Genomic DNA, 18291 nt, shown 5'->3' with positions numbered 1-18291 from the left:
GGGATTCAGGGGGGAAGGTCCAGGGGCCACAAGGTTCTGGAAGATCATTAACTGTTGCTCTTCGTGAGACCCGTCCCTAGAGCACTTGCCCATGGTTCTCCCTACCTCTGCCCAGATAGAAAAGACTCGGCGCTGAATAGAATTCAGATGAGCCAGTGACAGCCTGCCAAGAAACCAAATGCTTCAAAGCAGCATCAATTTGTAGTAACCCCTTGGGTAAATAGCATAATGTCTCTGAAAATTAGTGAATAATCCTATATACAGGAAAAGGCACCAATAAAGATTTAAATCGTGTATGTGCGTAGATGTGTTTAAATTCTGCTCCGTTTTCTGATGCATGGGGACCTTGGACAACTTGAATTACTATACCTACACTTTACTTCCTCATCTGTAAAATGAGGGCCTCATAGGGTTACTTTGAGACATCAGTGAGATTGTACATAGATGGGGCTTGGACAGTTCCAGGCAAATGGAGGAGGCTCATTAAATATTATCTATTGTTGTTATGATCATGTTGACTGTGAGAGAAGGGGACTGGAATACCACTTTTAGGATGGGTCCAGCCCTGTTAAGGCACAAAGGGGTGAAGGTGGGGAAGTGGTGTAAGAATGAGGGCTGGGTGGAGTCAGGAGCTCTTGTCAGGGAAATGGGAAAAATGAAACTTTGTGAGAAGGGTACGTTTCCTGACCCCTGGGAGAAGGGAAACAGGTGGTCCGGATGCTGAAGGATATACATACAGGCCTCTGGTGACTCAACCTGCTGGAGCAGCCGTCACCTGGGGAGAGGACGGGTTTGGTGCCAAGACAGTGAGCTCTGATGAGCCTCGGGGAAACCCAGTGAGGCTCACCAACAGCTAAACAAGGCCAAAGGAAGGGGCTCTCTCTACCTGGACCCCGAGGCTTCTGAGGTCACCTGCCAACCCTCCTTGTTCTGCTTGCAATCCTGATTGCTGCCAACAGTGACCCCCTGTGGCCACCAGGAGGAACTTCAGGGGTTCCTTAAGACCAGAGTGCTCCCCATGCCAGCGTGAAGCTCAGAAAGACTTCACTTTGGGGACAAAATAAAGCGCCCAGAGATTCCTGAGTAATTCAAGAGGGGAGAGAACCCTAAGCAGGACATGAATCAGGCATGTGGGGACTCACGCTGGCATCATTCTGAGCTGTAAAGCCAAAAATATACGGCACCTGGAGTTTGGGGATCAGTTCAAACTTATGTCCAAGGAGCAACTACACAATTTCCCACCCCATCAGCAGAGAGAAAAAAAATCCTTCCGTGCTATCCTTCAGCTTTCCTTCAAGCCCAAAACTCTTCTTTGCCCACCCCGTCGGCAGACCCACACCCCATCTCCACAGGCCCCTTCAAGCTCTGCCTGTGTCAAGCGCACAGCATTTTAGAATCACTGACTTTAAACCCAGACTCCAGAGCACGTGCCCTTTTAGGAGCGAAGAGAACAGAACCAGCATAACTGGACTCCCCACTGGGCCCGAGCACATATTTTCTCAGCTCTGACCGAAACCCCACAAGGCGTGTGACACTAGAGTGCTAGTTATGGGTGGCGGGTGGGGCGGGGGGCCACAACCGGGATCACACAGCTCAAAGAGGGAGGGGAGGAGTGAACAGTCACACAGATCCAATTTTTGTAAATGATACCGTTAACCAAGTCAGGCCGGCTCGTCTCTAAATCTCAGGGTGACTAAAGGTTACCTAACTCACACTCTTCCAAATTCACAGTTGAGAAATTATTAAGTGAATTTCTGCCTGATATATTCAGAGCTTCTCAGAAGCCAGAGCCTGCTCTGCTGTTTGAACTGAATAACTAACTCTGTAGTCAAGTGATATTAAAGGGAACAATTCCCTTTTTTTCTAACTTGGAGAATTTAATTTAGATGTTTTATCAAAAACTGCTGCTCCCAGTAGATTAATGGCCCACTATATCTTTCATATTAAGTTAATTGAGTGCAGAATGGCTTTCCTGGATTTGAATGACAGCCTCCAGAGTTTAGCTCATCATTCTTTAAGAAAGCATAAAATGAGGAACCAAAATCATGGGCCTGAATGATCACATCTTTTCTCTGTTCAGGGTAGCTTTTTCCATTTTCGGTTCCCACACAGTACATTAATTAGCAATCAGGCAGCACTGGGGCCAAATGATTTCCATCCTCCATCACCAATGAAACGCCAGCCCAGCCCATAACTTTCCATCTCATTGTGTAGCTACAAAAAAGAGGGACAATTCGTGAGTGACAGCCCTTCACAGCTTACAGAGCACCTGTGCTTCCTCCCTCTCATTTCACCCTCAGCTCTCCGTGATTACCCTCATCTTACAAATGAAGAAACTGAGAAACAGTGCAGAGTGAGAACTTGCTCGAGGTCACACACTAGGAAGCGGCAGAGCTAGGACAGGGCTCCCAGCCCGATGCTCCTTCCCCAGACCACAGTAGCCTCGTGTGACTTCACTCTGTGATCCTTCACTATTTTTTTCAGTATAAATTTTGTCCTGCCTTCTTTTTTCACCCATCTCTTCATTCCAAATTTAAACAAATGAATTCTTCGTTAGCTCTTGCCCATCTTATCTTTCTAGCCTCATTTCCATCATTACCCACCATGAACCCCAGGCTGCAACCACATCAAAGTATGTGCCGTGTTCTATGCACATAACGACCTTGCTTTTGCTCAGTACTGTTCCCTCGTCTGCGATGCCCTTGCCCGCCTTATTTACCTCCCCACTTTTCCCAAACCAAATGCCATTTCCTCCATGGGGCCTTTCCAAATGTACAAATATTTTGTAGCAAAATATTACAGGATTCTTGCAGCTATGTTTATCAAGGGTACTGGCTTGTAATTTTCTTTGCTTGTATTGTCTCCATCTGGCTTTAGTATGAGATGATGCTGGCCTCCTAAAATGAGTTTGGAAGTGTTCCCTCCTCTTCAATTTTTTGGAATATTTCGAGAAAGATTTTTACTAATTCCTTTTTAAATGTTCAGTAGAATTCATCAGTGAAGCCATCTGCTCCTGGACTTTTCTTTGTTGGCAGATTTTTTATCACTGATTCAATATTCTTTTTTTGTTTTTTTCCAAGGCCAGTATGTTTCTTTTATTATTATTATTTTTGTTTGACTTAAGATGGTTGAATGATTTCATTTTCATTTATAAGCATTACAATGATTCCCATGCAAAAACCAAGACCGTATATGCCTAATTTCAATCGGCCAAAATCCAACCCGTGAGACTGGACATTCAAGATCAAAATCAAAATGTGGCTTGACCTTTCCAATAGTAGACATCACGGTCATCCTTTGAGAGATCGGCAGGCCCCTGACCTCCCAAACACTACAGTTTGCCATGAGTTCATACCAAAACAGGGAGCCGATGGATGACTTGTAGCACCTAAACCTGGCAAGTAATTTCATTCATGAAGACAGGACACCTCTACACCAAGGCTGCCACCCACAGTTATCTCCTGGTTCCTGCTCTATAGAAAAACCTGCTTTTGAACAGGCATGGTATCTTCTATTTGGGGACTGATATTAATTTTTCCTTCCAGTTTTCCTCAAACCTCTCAGTAGAAGCAAAGAGACTTTACAAAAAAGCTTACCTCTATAATGTCAAAAGAAATACAGTTGACCCACGAATAACGCGGGGTCAGCAGCACCGACCCCTGTAAGGTTGAATATCCATATATAACTTTATGATTCAATATTCTTATTAGTAACTGGACGGTTCAGATTTTCTATTTCTTCATGATTCGGTCTTGGTAGGTTGTATGTTTCTAGAAAGTTATTCATTTCTTCTAGGTTATCTAATTTGTTGGAATATAATTGTTCATAATAGTTTCTTAGGATCCTCAGTATTTTTGTGGCAGTCGTTAGGTAGATGCAAATCAAAATCACGATGAGGTAGCCCTTCATACCCATTAGGATGGCTATAAAGCAAAACACCACGAAAAACAAGTGCTGACAAGGATATGAAGAAATTGGAACCCTCACACATTGCTTGTAGAAATGTAAAATGGTACAGTCACTTTGGAAAACAGTATGGCAGTTTCTCAAAATGTTAAACATAGAGTTATCATATGACCCAGAAATTCCACATCTATGAACATCTATGTTCACACAAAAACATACTCAAATACTTAGAGGAACATCATCTATAATAGCCAAAGAGTGGAAACAACCCAAATGTCCATCAACTGATAAACGGATAAACAGAAATGTGGTATATGCACACATCAGAATTTTACTCAGTCATAAAAAAAGAATGAATGACTGATCCATGCTACAATGTGGATGGACCTTGAAAACATGCTAAATGAAAGAAGTCAGACACAAAAGGTCACATAATATATGATTCTATTTATATGAAATGTCCATAACAGGCAAATCCATAGGGACAGAAATTAGATCAATGGTTTCCAGGGGTGTGGTGGGGGGAGGAGTAACTGCCAGCGGGCAGAGTTTCTTTCTCTGGTGATGAAAATATTCTAGAATTAGATAGTGGTGATGGCTCCACAACTTTGTGAGTATACTAGAAACCACTGAATTGAGCACTTTAAAAGGATGTATTTTATGGTATGTGAATGATATCTCAATTTTTTTAAGTCTGTCTAATGAAGCTGGCAGATGATTAAGAAGTGCTGAGGACCAGAATGCTGGCCGGCAGAAGGCATCTCACATCTCTGCTCTCCCTGCTGTGGCCCTAGTTCTCTAAAGTGAACCATTGCAGCAGCTTCCTCCTCGCTCTCACTCCCAAACCCAGCCTGAATCATGTCACTCACCTTTAGAAGCTTCCAGTGTCCACCCATATTAATCATGCCTTTTTATTTTCTGTATTTTTCGAAGTTTTGACATCTGGGGCCTTGCCGATCCTTCAGAGGCTGCCCCTCCAAGAGCTAGCATTCCTAAAGCTAGTAAAGGACTCACCTGCAAGTGTGCCTTTCAAATGCAAACTAACCCATGCAAAGCCCACATTCCAACCACCTCTTTTATCTAGTTCTTACACACCACAATCTATCCATCTGCCGCAATCACCCCAGGGCCAGGTATCAGAGAACTAGAGACAGCCCCTGTACCCCAGAGCCTGCTGAAATGATTCATACTAGCCAATCCTAAGCCTGTTTACCCTGCCCTACCTTACCTTTTCCAAAGAAACCACAATGAAGGCTCTTGCCCACTTTTTCCCCTTGCTCCCTCTGTCCCCTGACTCACCCTCGTGCTTCCCCATGTGGCCCTGCCTGGCATGTCATGCTCTCCAGGTCTAGGAATCTGTGAGGAAAAACTTCTTCCTGCAAGACAGTCATTTCCATGTCTGAATGTCTAACCATACCTGATTAAAGCAAATCTCAAGAACATACTAAAACACCACCCTTCCTTCAAACCTGGTTCCACCCTCTCTTTCCCACCTAACTTCTTACCACCCCTGACACTCTCCAAGTTTAAGAGCCACCCCGTACATCTCTAACTTCCTAAGCACACCACATTCCTTTGTCACATTCTGGGTGCTCCTTCCCAAGGGCCCTCTCCAGCTTCTTTGTCTGTTATCCCTACGCCGCCACCAAGCCTCACTTTATAACTCCTCAACTGGAACGCCACCAGGATATAGCCACCAAGTGCTCCAACAGAACGTGTGCATTTTCCCTCACAGCCCTTAGCCTGTGTGTCTATCTCCTGTCTGGCCAGTGAGTTCCCCCAAGATAAGGACCGTGATCGCTCATCTCTGGATCCCCAGGGCTTAGCACAGAGTCAGAAAATTATCGGTAACTCAGTAAATGTAGGGTTTTATTCTTTCGTATGAGAAACCTCCCCAACAGGCAAGTAAGTTCCTTGCGGATGGAGCCCTTACCCCCTGGGTCCTTAGCAGGACCACATACATGGTTGACCCCAGGCAAAGGCTGCTGGGCTGACTGAGTGAACTGGAATGATGACTGAGCAGATAGACAGGTGGGAGGAGAGCGGGTGAAGAAGACAGGCCGGCCTCCCGGTCCCCAGGAAACAAGCTGTACTCACGCTGTTCTTCCCACTCGCGCTCCTCCTTCTCGCTGGGGCGGCTCTGCAGCTGGGCCTGCTTCAGGGTCCAGTAGAGTTCCTTCGCCCTCTGCTCTTCCTGGAGGCGAATCTGCTCTTCTCCTCGCTTCCTCTCCTCCTCCTCTTTCCTCTAAGATATCACGGGGACAGGATGATGTTAGGTGACGGTAACAGGGCACGGGCAGGGAAGGGCTGAGCTGTCAGGTGAAGAGGCGGGCCAGTGGTGCCCCTCCAGGCTCTGTCTCTACGCACGTGAAATGGTGATACTTACACCTAATCAGGCCACGGTAAGGATCAAATGGCCTGAAATATGTGAACGATTTGTAGACTCTAAAGCTTTCTGCAATAGTAAGAGGACTTTGGGCCACCCTTGGTCACACTTCCATTCTGGGGCAAGAGGGAGGGTAGGCATGGGGAGGGGCTGGCTCCTGGTCTTCCTGGAGGCCAGTTAAGCAGGATATGATTATATCTTAACCTTATTTTCAGAGAAGATATTTCAGAGAGAGAGCAGGTTTGGGGGCCCCAAATCTCCAATTATTGTCCTGCTTTCAAGCTCCAAAAGGGCCGTGTGTGTATTATCCTCTACCTTTGTTTAATCAAAGCAACATGCACACACATGTCAATCGTGCATTATATGCCAAAAGGCTTGTTATAAAAAAAATCAGTTCTCCAAACCACTTCACCCCAACCTACCCCACCCTCATCTACTGCCCAGAGGTCACTATCCTCAATTATTTTAGCTTTTCTTCATGTGGTTACATCCATGTCTGAATAATGCCGCTAATTCTTGATTTATCAATTCTAGACATTAACTACTACCTTTCTTTTTTGGTACATGAGTATTTAGCACTTATATTTCCCACACAGGTACGTACCCATACTTTTCCTCTCCTTACCCTCACAATAGATTTACATCACAATTTGTGGTTAAATCAAAGATGGGTGCAGAACTAAATATAGTTCACTGTAACGCCAAATAGGGTGCGATTTCCACCAATTCTAAGAATTACATTTTTTAACTTTCTTATATCTCTAAAATATGTATGTCTTACAACTTACTACTTGCCTTTTTCATAGCCAACAGTTTTTTTTTTTTCTTCTTAAAATAATCATAGATTTTACAATTAATGGCATCTGAAATTCAGTAAAACATGGCAGCGTGATGACTTTTTCTTTCGAATAATTTTCTTTCCTGAGTTACTAGTTGCTTTTTCTTGAAGTAAAGTGTTGAATTTTTGCCAAACTTCTCTAAGATCTGCAGTAAATCTTTCTCTGTGTTTAACCAAGTGCTTTTTTTATAACAGACAATACAGCAGTGATCTTTTCCAAGGGACGCCCGCCCCCCAGATGCATCTCTCCTTCCCCATCTCAGCTGGCTGCCATCTAGGTCTCCTGTCCGTCTGTCCTCTCAGGACTCGCCTCTCAGCCTCCCGTGAGTTGAAGCCCCTGTTTCTTTGTTCCATGTTTTCTTTCTTGTCCACGTCCTCATTTTGCAGCAACATAGTTCACAATACCTCTCAGAAAAGGATGCACAGAGAGACACTTGTCTGAAAATATCTATATTTATATATATATATGTATGTATTTATCTATATATATATCTATAGATAGATCTATATATAATCTATATATCTATATAGAGTCTTGTCTGAAAATATCTATATGCTACCGTCGCATGTAACTTCTAGCTAAGCATAGAATCTGATTAAAAATAATTTTCCTGCAGAAGTTGGAAGACTTTACTATCTTGTCTTCCAGCATCCAGTACTGCACTCGGATTCTCATTCTTCTGCATAAGGCACTAATTTTTCCCTTTATCACTGAATTCTGAACCTTTTTTTTTTTTTTGGCTGCGTTGGGTCTTCGTTGCTGTGCGCAGGCTTTCTCTAGTTGTGGCAAGCAGGGGCTACTCTTCATTGCGGTGCGCGGGCTTCTCATTACAGTGGCTTCTCTTGTGGCAGAGCACAGGCTCTAGGTGTGCGGGCTTCAGTAGTTGCAGCGCGTGGGCTCAGTAGTTTTGGCGCACGGGCTCTAGGGCATGCAGGCTTCAGCAACTGTGGCTTGCGGGCTCTAGAGCGCAGGCTCAGTAGTTGTGGTGCATGGGCTTAGTTGCTCCACAGCATGTAGGATCTTCCTGGACCAGAGATCGAACCCATGTCCCCTGCATTGGCAGGCGGATTCTTAACCGCTGCACCACCAGGGAAGTCCCTGAACCTTTTTAATAGATGTGCCTTGGTGTGGATTTTCTTTCATTGATTGTGTTAGGCACTCAGGATGCTTTCGATTGGAGATTCAGGTCCTTCTAGTCTAATACATCTCTGCCTAGAATTTTTGTGATAATTTCTTCTCCTCTCATTTTGCTTTTTTCTTTCTAGAACTCCTATGTGTCAACTGCTGGACTGCCTGATTTGACCCTATAAGTGCCTTATCATTTCTCTTTTATTTTCCGTCTCTTGTCTTTTTGTTCTACTTCCTGGCTGATTTCACTGACTTTATCCCCCAAACCTTCTACTGAATTTTTTATTTCAGCTAGCACATTTGTAATTCCCAAGCCCTCTTATTCTTTGGTTGTTTCTTTTTGCTTCATTGTGCCCTGAAATTGTGTCATGAATGCAATAGCTCATCTCTGAGGATTTTAGAGATTTTTCTCCCCCATATTCTGATTTAGATCTATTTCCTCTGTTCTTTGCTTTTTTGTTTTCTTATAAGTTTGTTTGATTTGGCACCTGTCATTTGTTTTGGAGGCTTTCCTGTGATGTCTGATGTTCCCTGACTGCTCACATTCAAGAGAGAAAGTAAGTATCTGAAACAGAGACTCAGAGTGTGTAGTCAGGGTTTCCTTGAGAGGTGGGCTTAACTCCAGGAAGATTGGATGAAGCATCAGCCATTTCATTGAGGACCCTCAAATGTAAGTATCTGGAGGTCCTTCCTCTGAGATTATTCAGTGTCTTCTCTGTCCTACCTGGGTGGTATGAGACCACCAGCATCCCAGGAGTCTGTGTGGGATGCAGGCTGCAGGTAGAACAGCCCTTAGACTCAAGCAAGCAGGACCCCTAGCCTAAGCCCCACACTTCATGGGAAACCGATGCTTTGAGGTGCCTTTTTGCAAATTTCCCTTTCAAGTTCCCCCGAGACTGGCCAGAAATAGTACCCCCAGGACTGGCAGGGACAGCAATGTGGTCCAGGTGAGATGCCCTAAGCCCAGACCAGGTCCCACATGAGTCCTAGTGCCTGCTTCTCCCCTTCAAGGTGCTCTCTGACCCTCTCCTCCACGCAAGGGATTAACCAAGTGCCCCAAGGAGCTCCAGGATTCATATTTATGGAGTCACCCTGGGGCCCAGTGGCCAGGCCCTGGTTCCAGAAGGGTGGCCCAGCAAGCAGATGAATCCTACTGGCCAACACAATATTTTTATCATAGGAGCACTTGAGATTGGGCCACCAGAATAGAGCTAATAGACTGATTTTATGTAGTCCAAATTGTTAATTTGCTATAGACAAAAACACGACCAAAAAAAAAAGTTGCCAGCCCTGTACACCCTACAGGCAACCCTGGCTGCAGGTCCCACTGTTCAGAGTTCAGACCTTTGCTTGCTCCCCGTTTCCCACTTGCCCCCCATCTGCTCTCTCCACTCAGCCTGATACGCTGAGCCCCAACCTTGCCCTTGAAACTCCCCACCTCCTCCTAGTTAGAGGAAGGGATGAAGTAGCCTGGAAGAAACAGGTGAAAGCAGGCACCTGAGGGTCCAGCCACTCCACAGAGAAACTTGCCACCAATCCCACATTCTCAGCGCCATCCTTCATGTATCTGCTGCCCCCAAGTCCCGAGCCTGTGGGAACTCTGGACTGAGTCAGCTCAGTGCCACCAGCCCTCTTCCTGCAGGAGCCCTGCTGACCCCCGCACCACTCTCTCTCTGTCTTCCAGAAACCAAACTTCTGTGGACATTTTCTCATCTGTTCTTCCCTCCTCTCATTTTCTCTGTTTTTGTGGCTTATAACTTTTTCAGTCCATTGATATTTTAATGGATCGAAAAAAAAAAAGAAGACAGTAACTGTGAGTTTTGAGTCCCTCATTAAAATAAAAAAGGCAAGGATTTTGTTGCCTCTGAAATGGCACAGATTGAGGACTTTTCTCCAATTCAATGACCATTTTTTTAACTTCTAAAACATAGACAAAATTCCAACTTCCTATTGACCCACTCTCTAGGAGTCAGGAATTAAGGGCTAAAGAAGTTGAGTGGCTTCATCAGATCATTCACCAAATCCTTACTGAGCATCTAGGAGGCTCGGCCTGCTCCAGGCACTGGGGATGTAGCCATGAACAAGGCAGACACAGCCCCACTCTCTCGGAGCTTGCCTTCCAATGACGGAAAAATACGCATCAAGTAAAATAAAAAATATATCAGAAATAATAAAGCATGCAGAGAATTAAAGCAGGGTAAGTGATAGAGTCTGGGAGGCTACTGTAGGCTGCGTGACCAGAAGTCCTCTCAAAAGGGACTGATCGGAGACCTAAATAATAAGAAGGCTGATGAGTGAGTCTCAGGGAGAAGAAATTTCCAGAGCAAGGGAACCACAGGTGCAGTGGCCCCAGCATTGGAAACAGGTTTGGCATGTTTGAGTAGAGAATTATCCACTGTGGCTGGAAGGAAAACAAACAAAATTCTATCTTCAATGAGTTTGAGACGCCATCTGACATCCAAGAGGCCTGCCGTGGGCAGTGGGACGCCTGATCCCAGGACTTGAGGGTGAGTGCAGGCTGCAGATGCTGACTGAGAGGTCCTCTGCTCGGGGGTGATGTTTCTCAGTCACGGACTTGATGTTATCAATGCAAGAAAGAATGTAGATCAAGAGAAAATAGCCAGGGCGTCTTGGGGCGCTGAGCCATTTAAAAGTTGGGAGAAAGAGCTGGAGCCAGGAAAGGAGACTGAGAAGGCAGACCAAGGAGTAAGATAAAAAACCAGAAGGGGCGACGTCCATGGGGGAAGCCAAGAGAGGAAAGCATTTCAAGTAAAAAGGGAGTCGTAAGCTGAGCTCAGGCTGCTGAGACATCACAAAAGATAAGGACAGAGAAGCAACAAGGGACAGCAGGACATGGTCTCAGGACGTGATGGGAGATCTTGTCAACAGCAGCCCTAGTGGCGCGATGGGCAGCCATCCAGGCAGCGTGGCGGAGGCAGGGGAGTGACCGCAGACAACCCTTTCAAGACATTTCCTGTAAAAAAGGAGCAGAGACAGGAAGTGGCAGCCGGAGGGGAACGTGGGGTTAAGATAGAAATGGGGAGGGAGGGTGTGTTGGTTGGCTGGTTTTAAGATGGGAAATACTAGAACAGAGAGTTAATGACTGATGCAAAAGTGGAACCCAGGTCTGTCTGACTCCAAAGCAGAAGTTGAATCTTACCCCAAGGCTGTATTTCACCTTCATCAGTCACTAGCATCTCAGAAGCACAAAAATGAAGCGTCGCACTGGCACAGCACTTCACAGTTTACACAGTGGGTTTCTATTCCTCCCCCAGGAATCCCTAACCTGACTGTGGTCACCACACCACGCAATACACAGGGCACCAACCAAGACAGCTTCCACCCGGGGACTCTAGATCCATCATCTGCCCCCAGGAGTCTTCCAGACAGGAGTGGATCTCAGGGAAAATCCAGGCAGTCAAGGCATGTCAAAGCCAGAGGGGCTTCAACCCCCTAGTCCTACTCCCTTGTAAGGATAAGGGGTGTACTAGCTCACCCGGCTGCCATAACGAAGTACCATAACAAAGCTGCCATAACAAAGTACTTGTAGATGGCCATCTTCTCCCTGTGTCTTCACATGGTCTTTCCTCTGTGTTCATACATGTCTGTGTCCAAATTTCCTCTTCTTATAAGGATACCAATCATAGGGAATTAGGGCCCGCCCTAAAGACCTCATTTTAACTTAATTTCCTCTTTAAAGACCTTAGCTCCAGGGGCTTCCCTTGTGGCTCAGTGGTTGAGAATCTGCCTGCCAATGCAGGGGACACGGGTTCGAGCCCTGGTCTGGGAAGATCCCACATGCCGCGGAGCAACTAGGCCCGTGAGCCACAACTACTGAGCCTGCGCGTCTGGAGCCTTTGCTCCACAACAAGAGAGGCCGCGATAGTGAGAGGCCCGCGCACCGCAATGAAGAGTGGCTCCCACTTGCCGCAACTAGAGAAAGCCCTCGCACAGAAACGAAGACCCAACACAGCCATAAATAAATAAACAAAATAAAAATTAAAAAAAAAAAAAGGACCTTAGCTCCAAATATAGTTACATTCTAAGATACCAGAGGTTGGGACTTCAACATATGTATTTTAAGTGGACACAATTTAGCCCATAACAAGGACACTGAAGGGTCATGACTGGCGTACCATAGATAAATAGCATTTGACCAACCACCTCAAATTAAATGCAGTGTTCCTACTCCAACCAGCTGTGGTGACATGAAGCAGCAAGGTAAATGGCAGTGCCCATCCCCCCGACCCCAACCCGGCAACCTCCATTCTACTCTCTGCTTCTACAAGTTCGACTTCGTTAGACTCCACATTTAAGTGAGATCATGCAACATCTGGCTTTCTGTGTCTAGCTTATTTCACTTAGCGTAATGTTCCCCAAGTTCATCCGTGTCGTCACAACTGGCAGGATTTCCTTCTTTTTTAAGACTGAATAATATTCCACTGTACATACATATATACTACTTCTTTTATCTATTCTTCTGTCTATAGATACTTAAGCTGTGTTTGATGAAAAGGCACAAAGTTTCAGTTATGCAGCATGAATAAATTCTGGACATCTAATGTACAGCATGAGGACTATAAATTAACACTGTATTGTATATTTGAAATATTCTCAGGGTAAATCTTAAGTGTTCTCATCACACACACAAAAAGTAACTAAGTGAAGTGATGGATATGTTAATTAGCTTGATTGGGCAATCATTTCACAATGTACATGTATATCAAAACCTCACATTGTACACTTTAAACACATACGATTTTGATTTGTCAATTATACCTCAATAAAGATGGGAAAAAATTACTACCAATAAATAAATAAATAGACAGATAGCTAGACGGATGGCAGAGCCACTGTTCACTCAATCCTTTTCTCCTGAGATTGAGACAACACCTAAGAGCCAGAAACCTGCATCAACCTCCATCTCAAAGGAAAACAACTGGTCACTTACTGTGACAAAGGCAAGCTCTTCACAGGGATGAGTCGACAAAAGAAAACGCTTTCAATTACAAATAAAGAGTACTACCTTATTCTCGCCCTGGTTTTGCTAAAATGCTCAACCTTCACAGCTAAAATTGCCTGAAAACTTTCACTGTTGCTACTTTCAGAGTCATCTGGCCCATCTGTGATGACTGAGGAAAAGGCCATCTTTCTTAGGCTTAGCAGCCAAAGGCCAAGGCAGCCGAAAGGCAGATAGGCAAAAACACTCGCCTTCCACCTTAGGAGTCGATTGCTTTTTTCTGGCAAGCCCAAAGCCCTCTGAGCTGTCCAGCTTATTCAATCCCCCTTCTCCTGGTAACCCATCAGTCACAGCACACCGCAGGAGCCCACAGAGGCCTGGCCCGTCTCACCCCAATGGAAAATGTCACGGAGACAGATGCTTTTTCTGGAAGGCATAGTTGTTTTTGTTTTTAGCCTGGCCCCAATGATACCATTGTGCCTTGTGGGATGATGTACTCCCAAACGACAGGGCCAGGCCTGTGTCATTTATTCCTCCATCGCCAGTTCCCAGCACAGGGCCTAGCAGATACTGGGTGCTCCGTAACACTGACCGAAAGAGTGAGTGAATGAACGAATCGATGACAAGAGGGTTTGTGATGATCCGTGATGGGGAAAGGGTAAACCACACCACGCTGTCTTGTTGATGCCAGCCTTGTCCAAGAGAAACTCAGATAAAGCCTACAATTTTCGAGAGAAAATGGAAAGTGGAAGGTTTTCCCACCGGTTATAACCTGATTGGGAATAAGGCAGCGATAGTTTCTCTAGTTGTGGAGGATGTCATGAGGTGGCCAAAGTGAACTCCAGCCTTAAAGGAGAAAAAGCAAAAAGAGGGTGGCCTTGAATAGAAAACAGAGAAAAATGAGGGACTTCCCTGGTGGTGCAGTGGTTAGGACTCCACGCTCCCAATGCAGGGGCCCCGGGTTCAATCCCTGGTCAGGGAACTAGATCCCACATGCATGCTGCAACTAAGAGTTTGCATGCCACAACTAAGGAGCAGGTGAGCCACAATTAAGGAGCCCACATGTGGCAACTAAGGAGCCAGCAAGCCACAAGTAAGACCTGACACAACCAAATAAAAATAAATAAATAAATATTAAATAGAAAACAGAGAAAAATGAAAGGACAACTTAGCTGTACCATGTCTTCCTCATCAGGGAAACTGGGAGGAGGCGGGAGGGGGCAGGAGACTTGGAGGTGGGGAAAGGAGGTCACAGGCCCTGAGGGAGAGGGAGAGAGCAGGATCCTTAGCCCATGTTCTGTGGTCGGAAGCAGAGGGAGAAGCATCCAAAATCAGTCTTATGAGTTACGAAAGCAGGGGAAAAAATGCAAATTTTATCTGGCCTCATGATCTCCTTTTTTCTAAAAAAAAAAAAAAAAAAAAAATTCTGTGTAAATCTCATTCAAATGGTGCCAGCCACAACAGAATGGTTTTTAAAAACATGTTTTTAGCTGTCTGTATCTCCTATTTTGAAGTTCCCTCTTTAACCCACACAAGGTTCTGGGATTTTTTTTCCCCCCATTTTCTAAAAGGAATTTCCTATGACCAGGAGAATTCGCAGAACGCGCCTACATCCTCAACACAGGCTGCCCAAAGTGAGCCCAGCCAACCTCCCTTCACCACCAGGCTTCTCATCCAGGTTCTCTCCTCTCCTCTAGCCCCCACCCCCTCCCCCTTCTGGGTGGTAAAAAACAAAAATAAAACAAACAAACAACAACAAAAAAAACCCTCAGCACAGCCATTCCAAGCACATTCTCTCTCCTCCAAGTCTGCCCCTCCTTCCCAGGTCCCCACGGTTAGAGGGTGGTGCCCTCTACCCATCCCTCAGCCTGGGGCTCAGACGCTTAGCTCTCTGCTCTCCCTCATCCCGACATCTAATTGATGCCAAGCCTTGTTGATTTCACCACCACCGTTTCTCTCTGTCCATCCCCTTCTATCTCTCCATAGTCACAGACTCTGTCCAGACCCTTATTTCCCACTTTGACCACTGCAAAGATCTCCTAACTGGCCTCTCTCTCCCTGCAAACTTTCATCACTTGAATCACACCCTCCCCACCAGTTATCCTCGTAAAACTTGATCCAACCATGGCCCTCTGTATCCTCACAGGTCTGCTTTGCCCACAGAAAACAGTCCACCTCCTTAGCGTAGCATCCAAGGGCTCCACAGCCTACCTTTCCACGTTTACATCTGGCTCCACCCATCGTGTGCTTTTTTCTCTGCCCCCAGCGGACCATTCATCGTTCCACAGATCTCCTTTCCATTTCCTGTCTTTGCTCATGCAAGACTCCTGGAGGGACCTTTGCCCTCTATGGTCCCCTGGGCGTGGTTAGGGCTGAGGGTTGCTCATAGAGTTGTCTCTCCCCTGGCACCCTGTAAGCTTTTTGAGAGCAGGGAGTTTATTACTACCACCACCACCCTCCCCCAAACAACCTGCACTTAGGTTCTCAGGGGGAAAAAAAAGTATTAAATTAGATGAATGTTATCGCTGCATTGCTGCATGCAAGACTCACATTATGTTAGAATCTTGGTGTTGAAAGACACATAAAAATTATCTAAACCAATTTCTAGCCCGATGCATGAATCCCTTTGGCAAAGCTGTTGCAGTTATCTATTGCTAAGTAACAACAAGCTATCAGCAAATTTAGTGGCTTAAAACACACCGTTATATGTGCTTGTGATTCTGTGGACTATTAATTCGGGCAGGGCTTGGCTGGGTGGCCCTTCAGCCCCACATTGTGTCAGCCAAGGTCAATCACTTGGTTGAGGTCATTGACTGGAAGAACCACGAAGGCTTCACTCACGTGCCTGGTGCCTCGGTGCTCCTCCATGTAGCCTCTGTTTGGCTCTAGCCTGGGTGTCCTTGCAACCTGGGAGTCTAGGGCAAGGAGGGCTTCTCATGAGGCAGCTTCCAAAAGTGAGCATTGCCAGAGGGGCAAAGGTAGAAGCTACAAATCTCTTACAGCCCGTCCTCAGAAGTTACACAGAGTCACTTCCATTGCATCCTACAGACCAAAGCTCGCCACAAGGCCGGCGGAGACTCAGAGTACGGGAAGCAGACCCCACTTCTCAAAGGGAGGTGAGGCCAAAAACTTACCGAGAGGCATATTTAATCCACCACAGAAACCTTTTCAGATACTTTCAGCCTACGCGTAACCATTTCCTGTGATGAAGAGCTCGTCACAATGCAAGGGTAGTTCATTTACGGACAGCTCTGACAGAAAATATCCCAGCTCATAAACATGGACTGTCCAGTGCCAGAGTCTGATCTGATGTTCCTTAATGAGCCCCTCCAGGGCCTCAAAGATGCTACCTGCATTTCTGAGCCTCCTCAAAATGCAGACAAAATGCAGACATAATATACATAGCAGGGTTGCTATGTATATTAAACACATATTAAACACATCCACACTTAGAAAATTAATTTTTAAAACACAAACAAACACGTAATAACGATAATCTTCTTTGGAAATAACACCAAAGCCTGCATTTGGGTCCCTCAGTGAACCTGATGCCTGGTCACATAGCTTTATGATCCTTCCATGAACCCCGACACAGAGCCAGCCCACAATTTATATCCGTCGATCACTGAGGTCCTCAAGGAGAACATCAACCAGAAAATCTCTGCTGGGAACTGAGCCCCAAGACCCCAGCTCCACTGAGCTACCCTCCCAGCATCTGGGACTCAGCTCACCTCTAGGGAGGAGGGAGTCCAAAGATTGGAACAGGTGACTTTCGCTGTTGGAGACATATAAAAAGTATTGTTTTTCTTCCCCAGCAGATTTAAATAATCATATGCAAAATCCAACAATACAAACTAAATACCTCTCCACTGTGGATTAGATGTGAGTTACTATTATGGAATCATAATGTTAATTTCAATCAGTGTGATAATGATTATTGTGGCTATGCCAGGAAATGTCCTTTTTCATGGAAGATCCTAGCTGAAGGATTAGGGTTTGATCAGGAGGCAGCAAACTGAGGCTCCCAGGCCAAACCTGGCTGACATGCATTATTAAAAGTCTCACTGGACCACGCCACACCCTTTTGTTTACATACTGTCTGTGGCTGCTTTTGTGCTACGATGGTCTGGGTGAGTAGTTGTGACAGAGGCAGACTCAAAAAGCCCAAAATATTGATTATCTGGTCCTTTACATAAAATAGTTTGCTAACCCTTGGGTTAGAGTTACTATGTCTGCCACTTTCTCTCTAATTGTTCAGCAAAATGACAGCAACCAAAAAGTGCATACATGTATCTGTATGTGTGTGTGTGCCTGCGCGCATGGAGAGAGAAGGAAAGAGAGTGAAAATGTGGCAAAATATTAATAATTGGTACATTTAAGTGGATAATATGTGAGTATTCATTTTATTATTCTTTCCACTTTTCTTCAAGTTTGAATCTTTTTTTAAATAAAGTGTTTTAGAGTAAATATTGCTTCACTTAAAAACTCAAAAGATGGGAATTCCCTGATGGTCCAGTGGTTAGGACTCCGTGCTCTCACTGCTGAGGGCCCGGGTTCAATCCCTGGTCGGGGAACTAAAATCCCACAAGCCGTATGGTGCAGCCAAAAAAAAAAAAAACACTCAAAAGAATCTCCTAGAAAAAAATGCAACTCATAGGAAACTTAACTAAGGAGACCAGTAACAATATAAATATATAACTAGCAATTGCAATAAGTTTAAAAATAATGAGCACAATCACAATAGCAATAAAAAATATTAAACCTAAAGTTTAATCAGAAAAGAAATGTAGAGCACCTAAATAAAACAATAAATTTTACCAAAGTCCAAAAAATAGAAGCCCACAGGTACCTATGTCATTGAGAATGTTTGGGATTGGGTGGCCAGTGTATTTACAGGTGTTAAAAAAAAAACCTATATCAAAGACAAAAAAGAAGCTTTGAATAAAAGGAAGAAAATACCACATTCCTGAACAAGAAGATTTAATTGTTCATATTATAAAAATGTTCATCCTCCACAAATACAGCAATAGCACTGATGCAATTCCAATAAAAACCACCACGTTTTTTTTTGA

The 18291-nt window shown here is 44.9% G+C and overlaps 1 protein-coding gene and 1 long non-coding RNA gene across 6 annotated transcripts in view; one reads left to right on the top strand and one right to left on the bottom strand.

Moving 5' to 3' along the window:
* The window catches only part of LOC309635489, a 456622-nt gene that overhangs the window by 267266 nt on the left and 171065 nt on the right, over positions 1-18291 (top strand). The window lies entirely within an intron of this gene.
* Positions 1-18291, bottom strand: part of SH2D4B (SH2 domain containing 4B) — an 81944-nt gene that overhangs the window by 37745 nt on the left and 25908 nt on the right. For all 5 annotated transcript variants that reach the window (XR_014248844.1, XM_082406759.1, XM_082406757.1 and 2 more), the window contains exon 4: positions 6004-6151. Coding sequence is in view for 4 of the 5 variants with exons in the window: in XM_082406759.1 (XP_082262885.1) it covers positions 6004-6151 (148 nt within the window). In the remaining variant the exon portion in view is untranslated. The remainder of the gene's footprint in view (positions 1-6003; positions 6152-18291) is intronic.

This window comes from Balaenoptera borealis (genome assembly GCF_965194805.1).
Source record: "Balaenoptera borealis genome assembly, chromosome: 10".
Classification (NCBI taxonomy): Eukaryota; Metazoa; Chordata; class Mammalia; order Artiodactyla; family Balaenopteridae; genus Balaenoptera; species Balaenoptera borealis.
The sequence above is the reverse complement of the archived record's forward strand: the minus strand, read 5'-3'. Positions and strand labels throughout refer to the sequence as shown.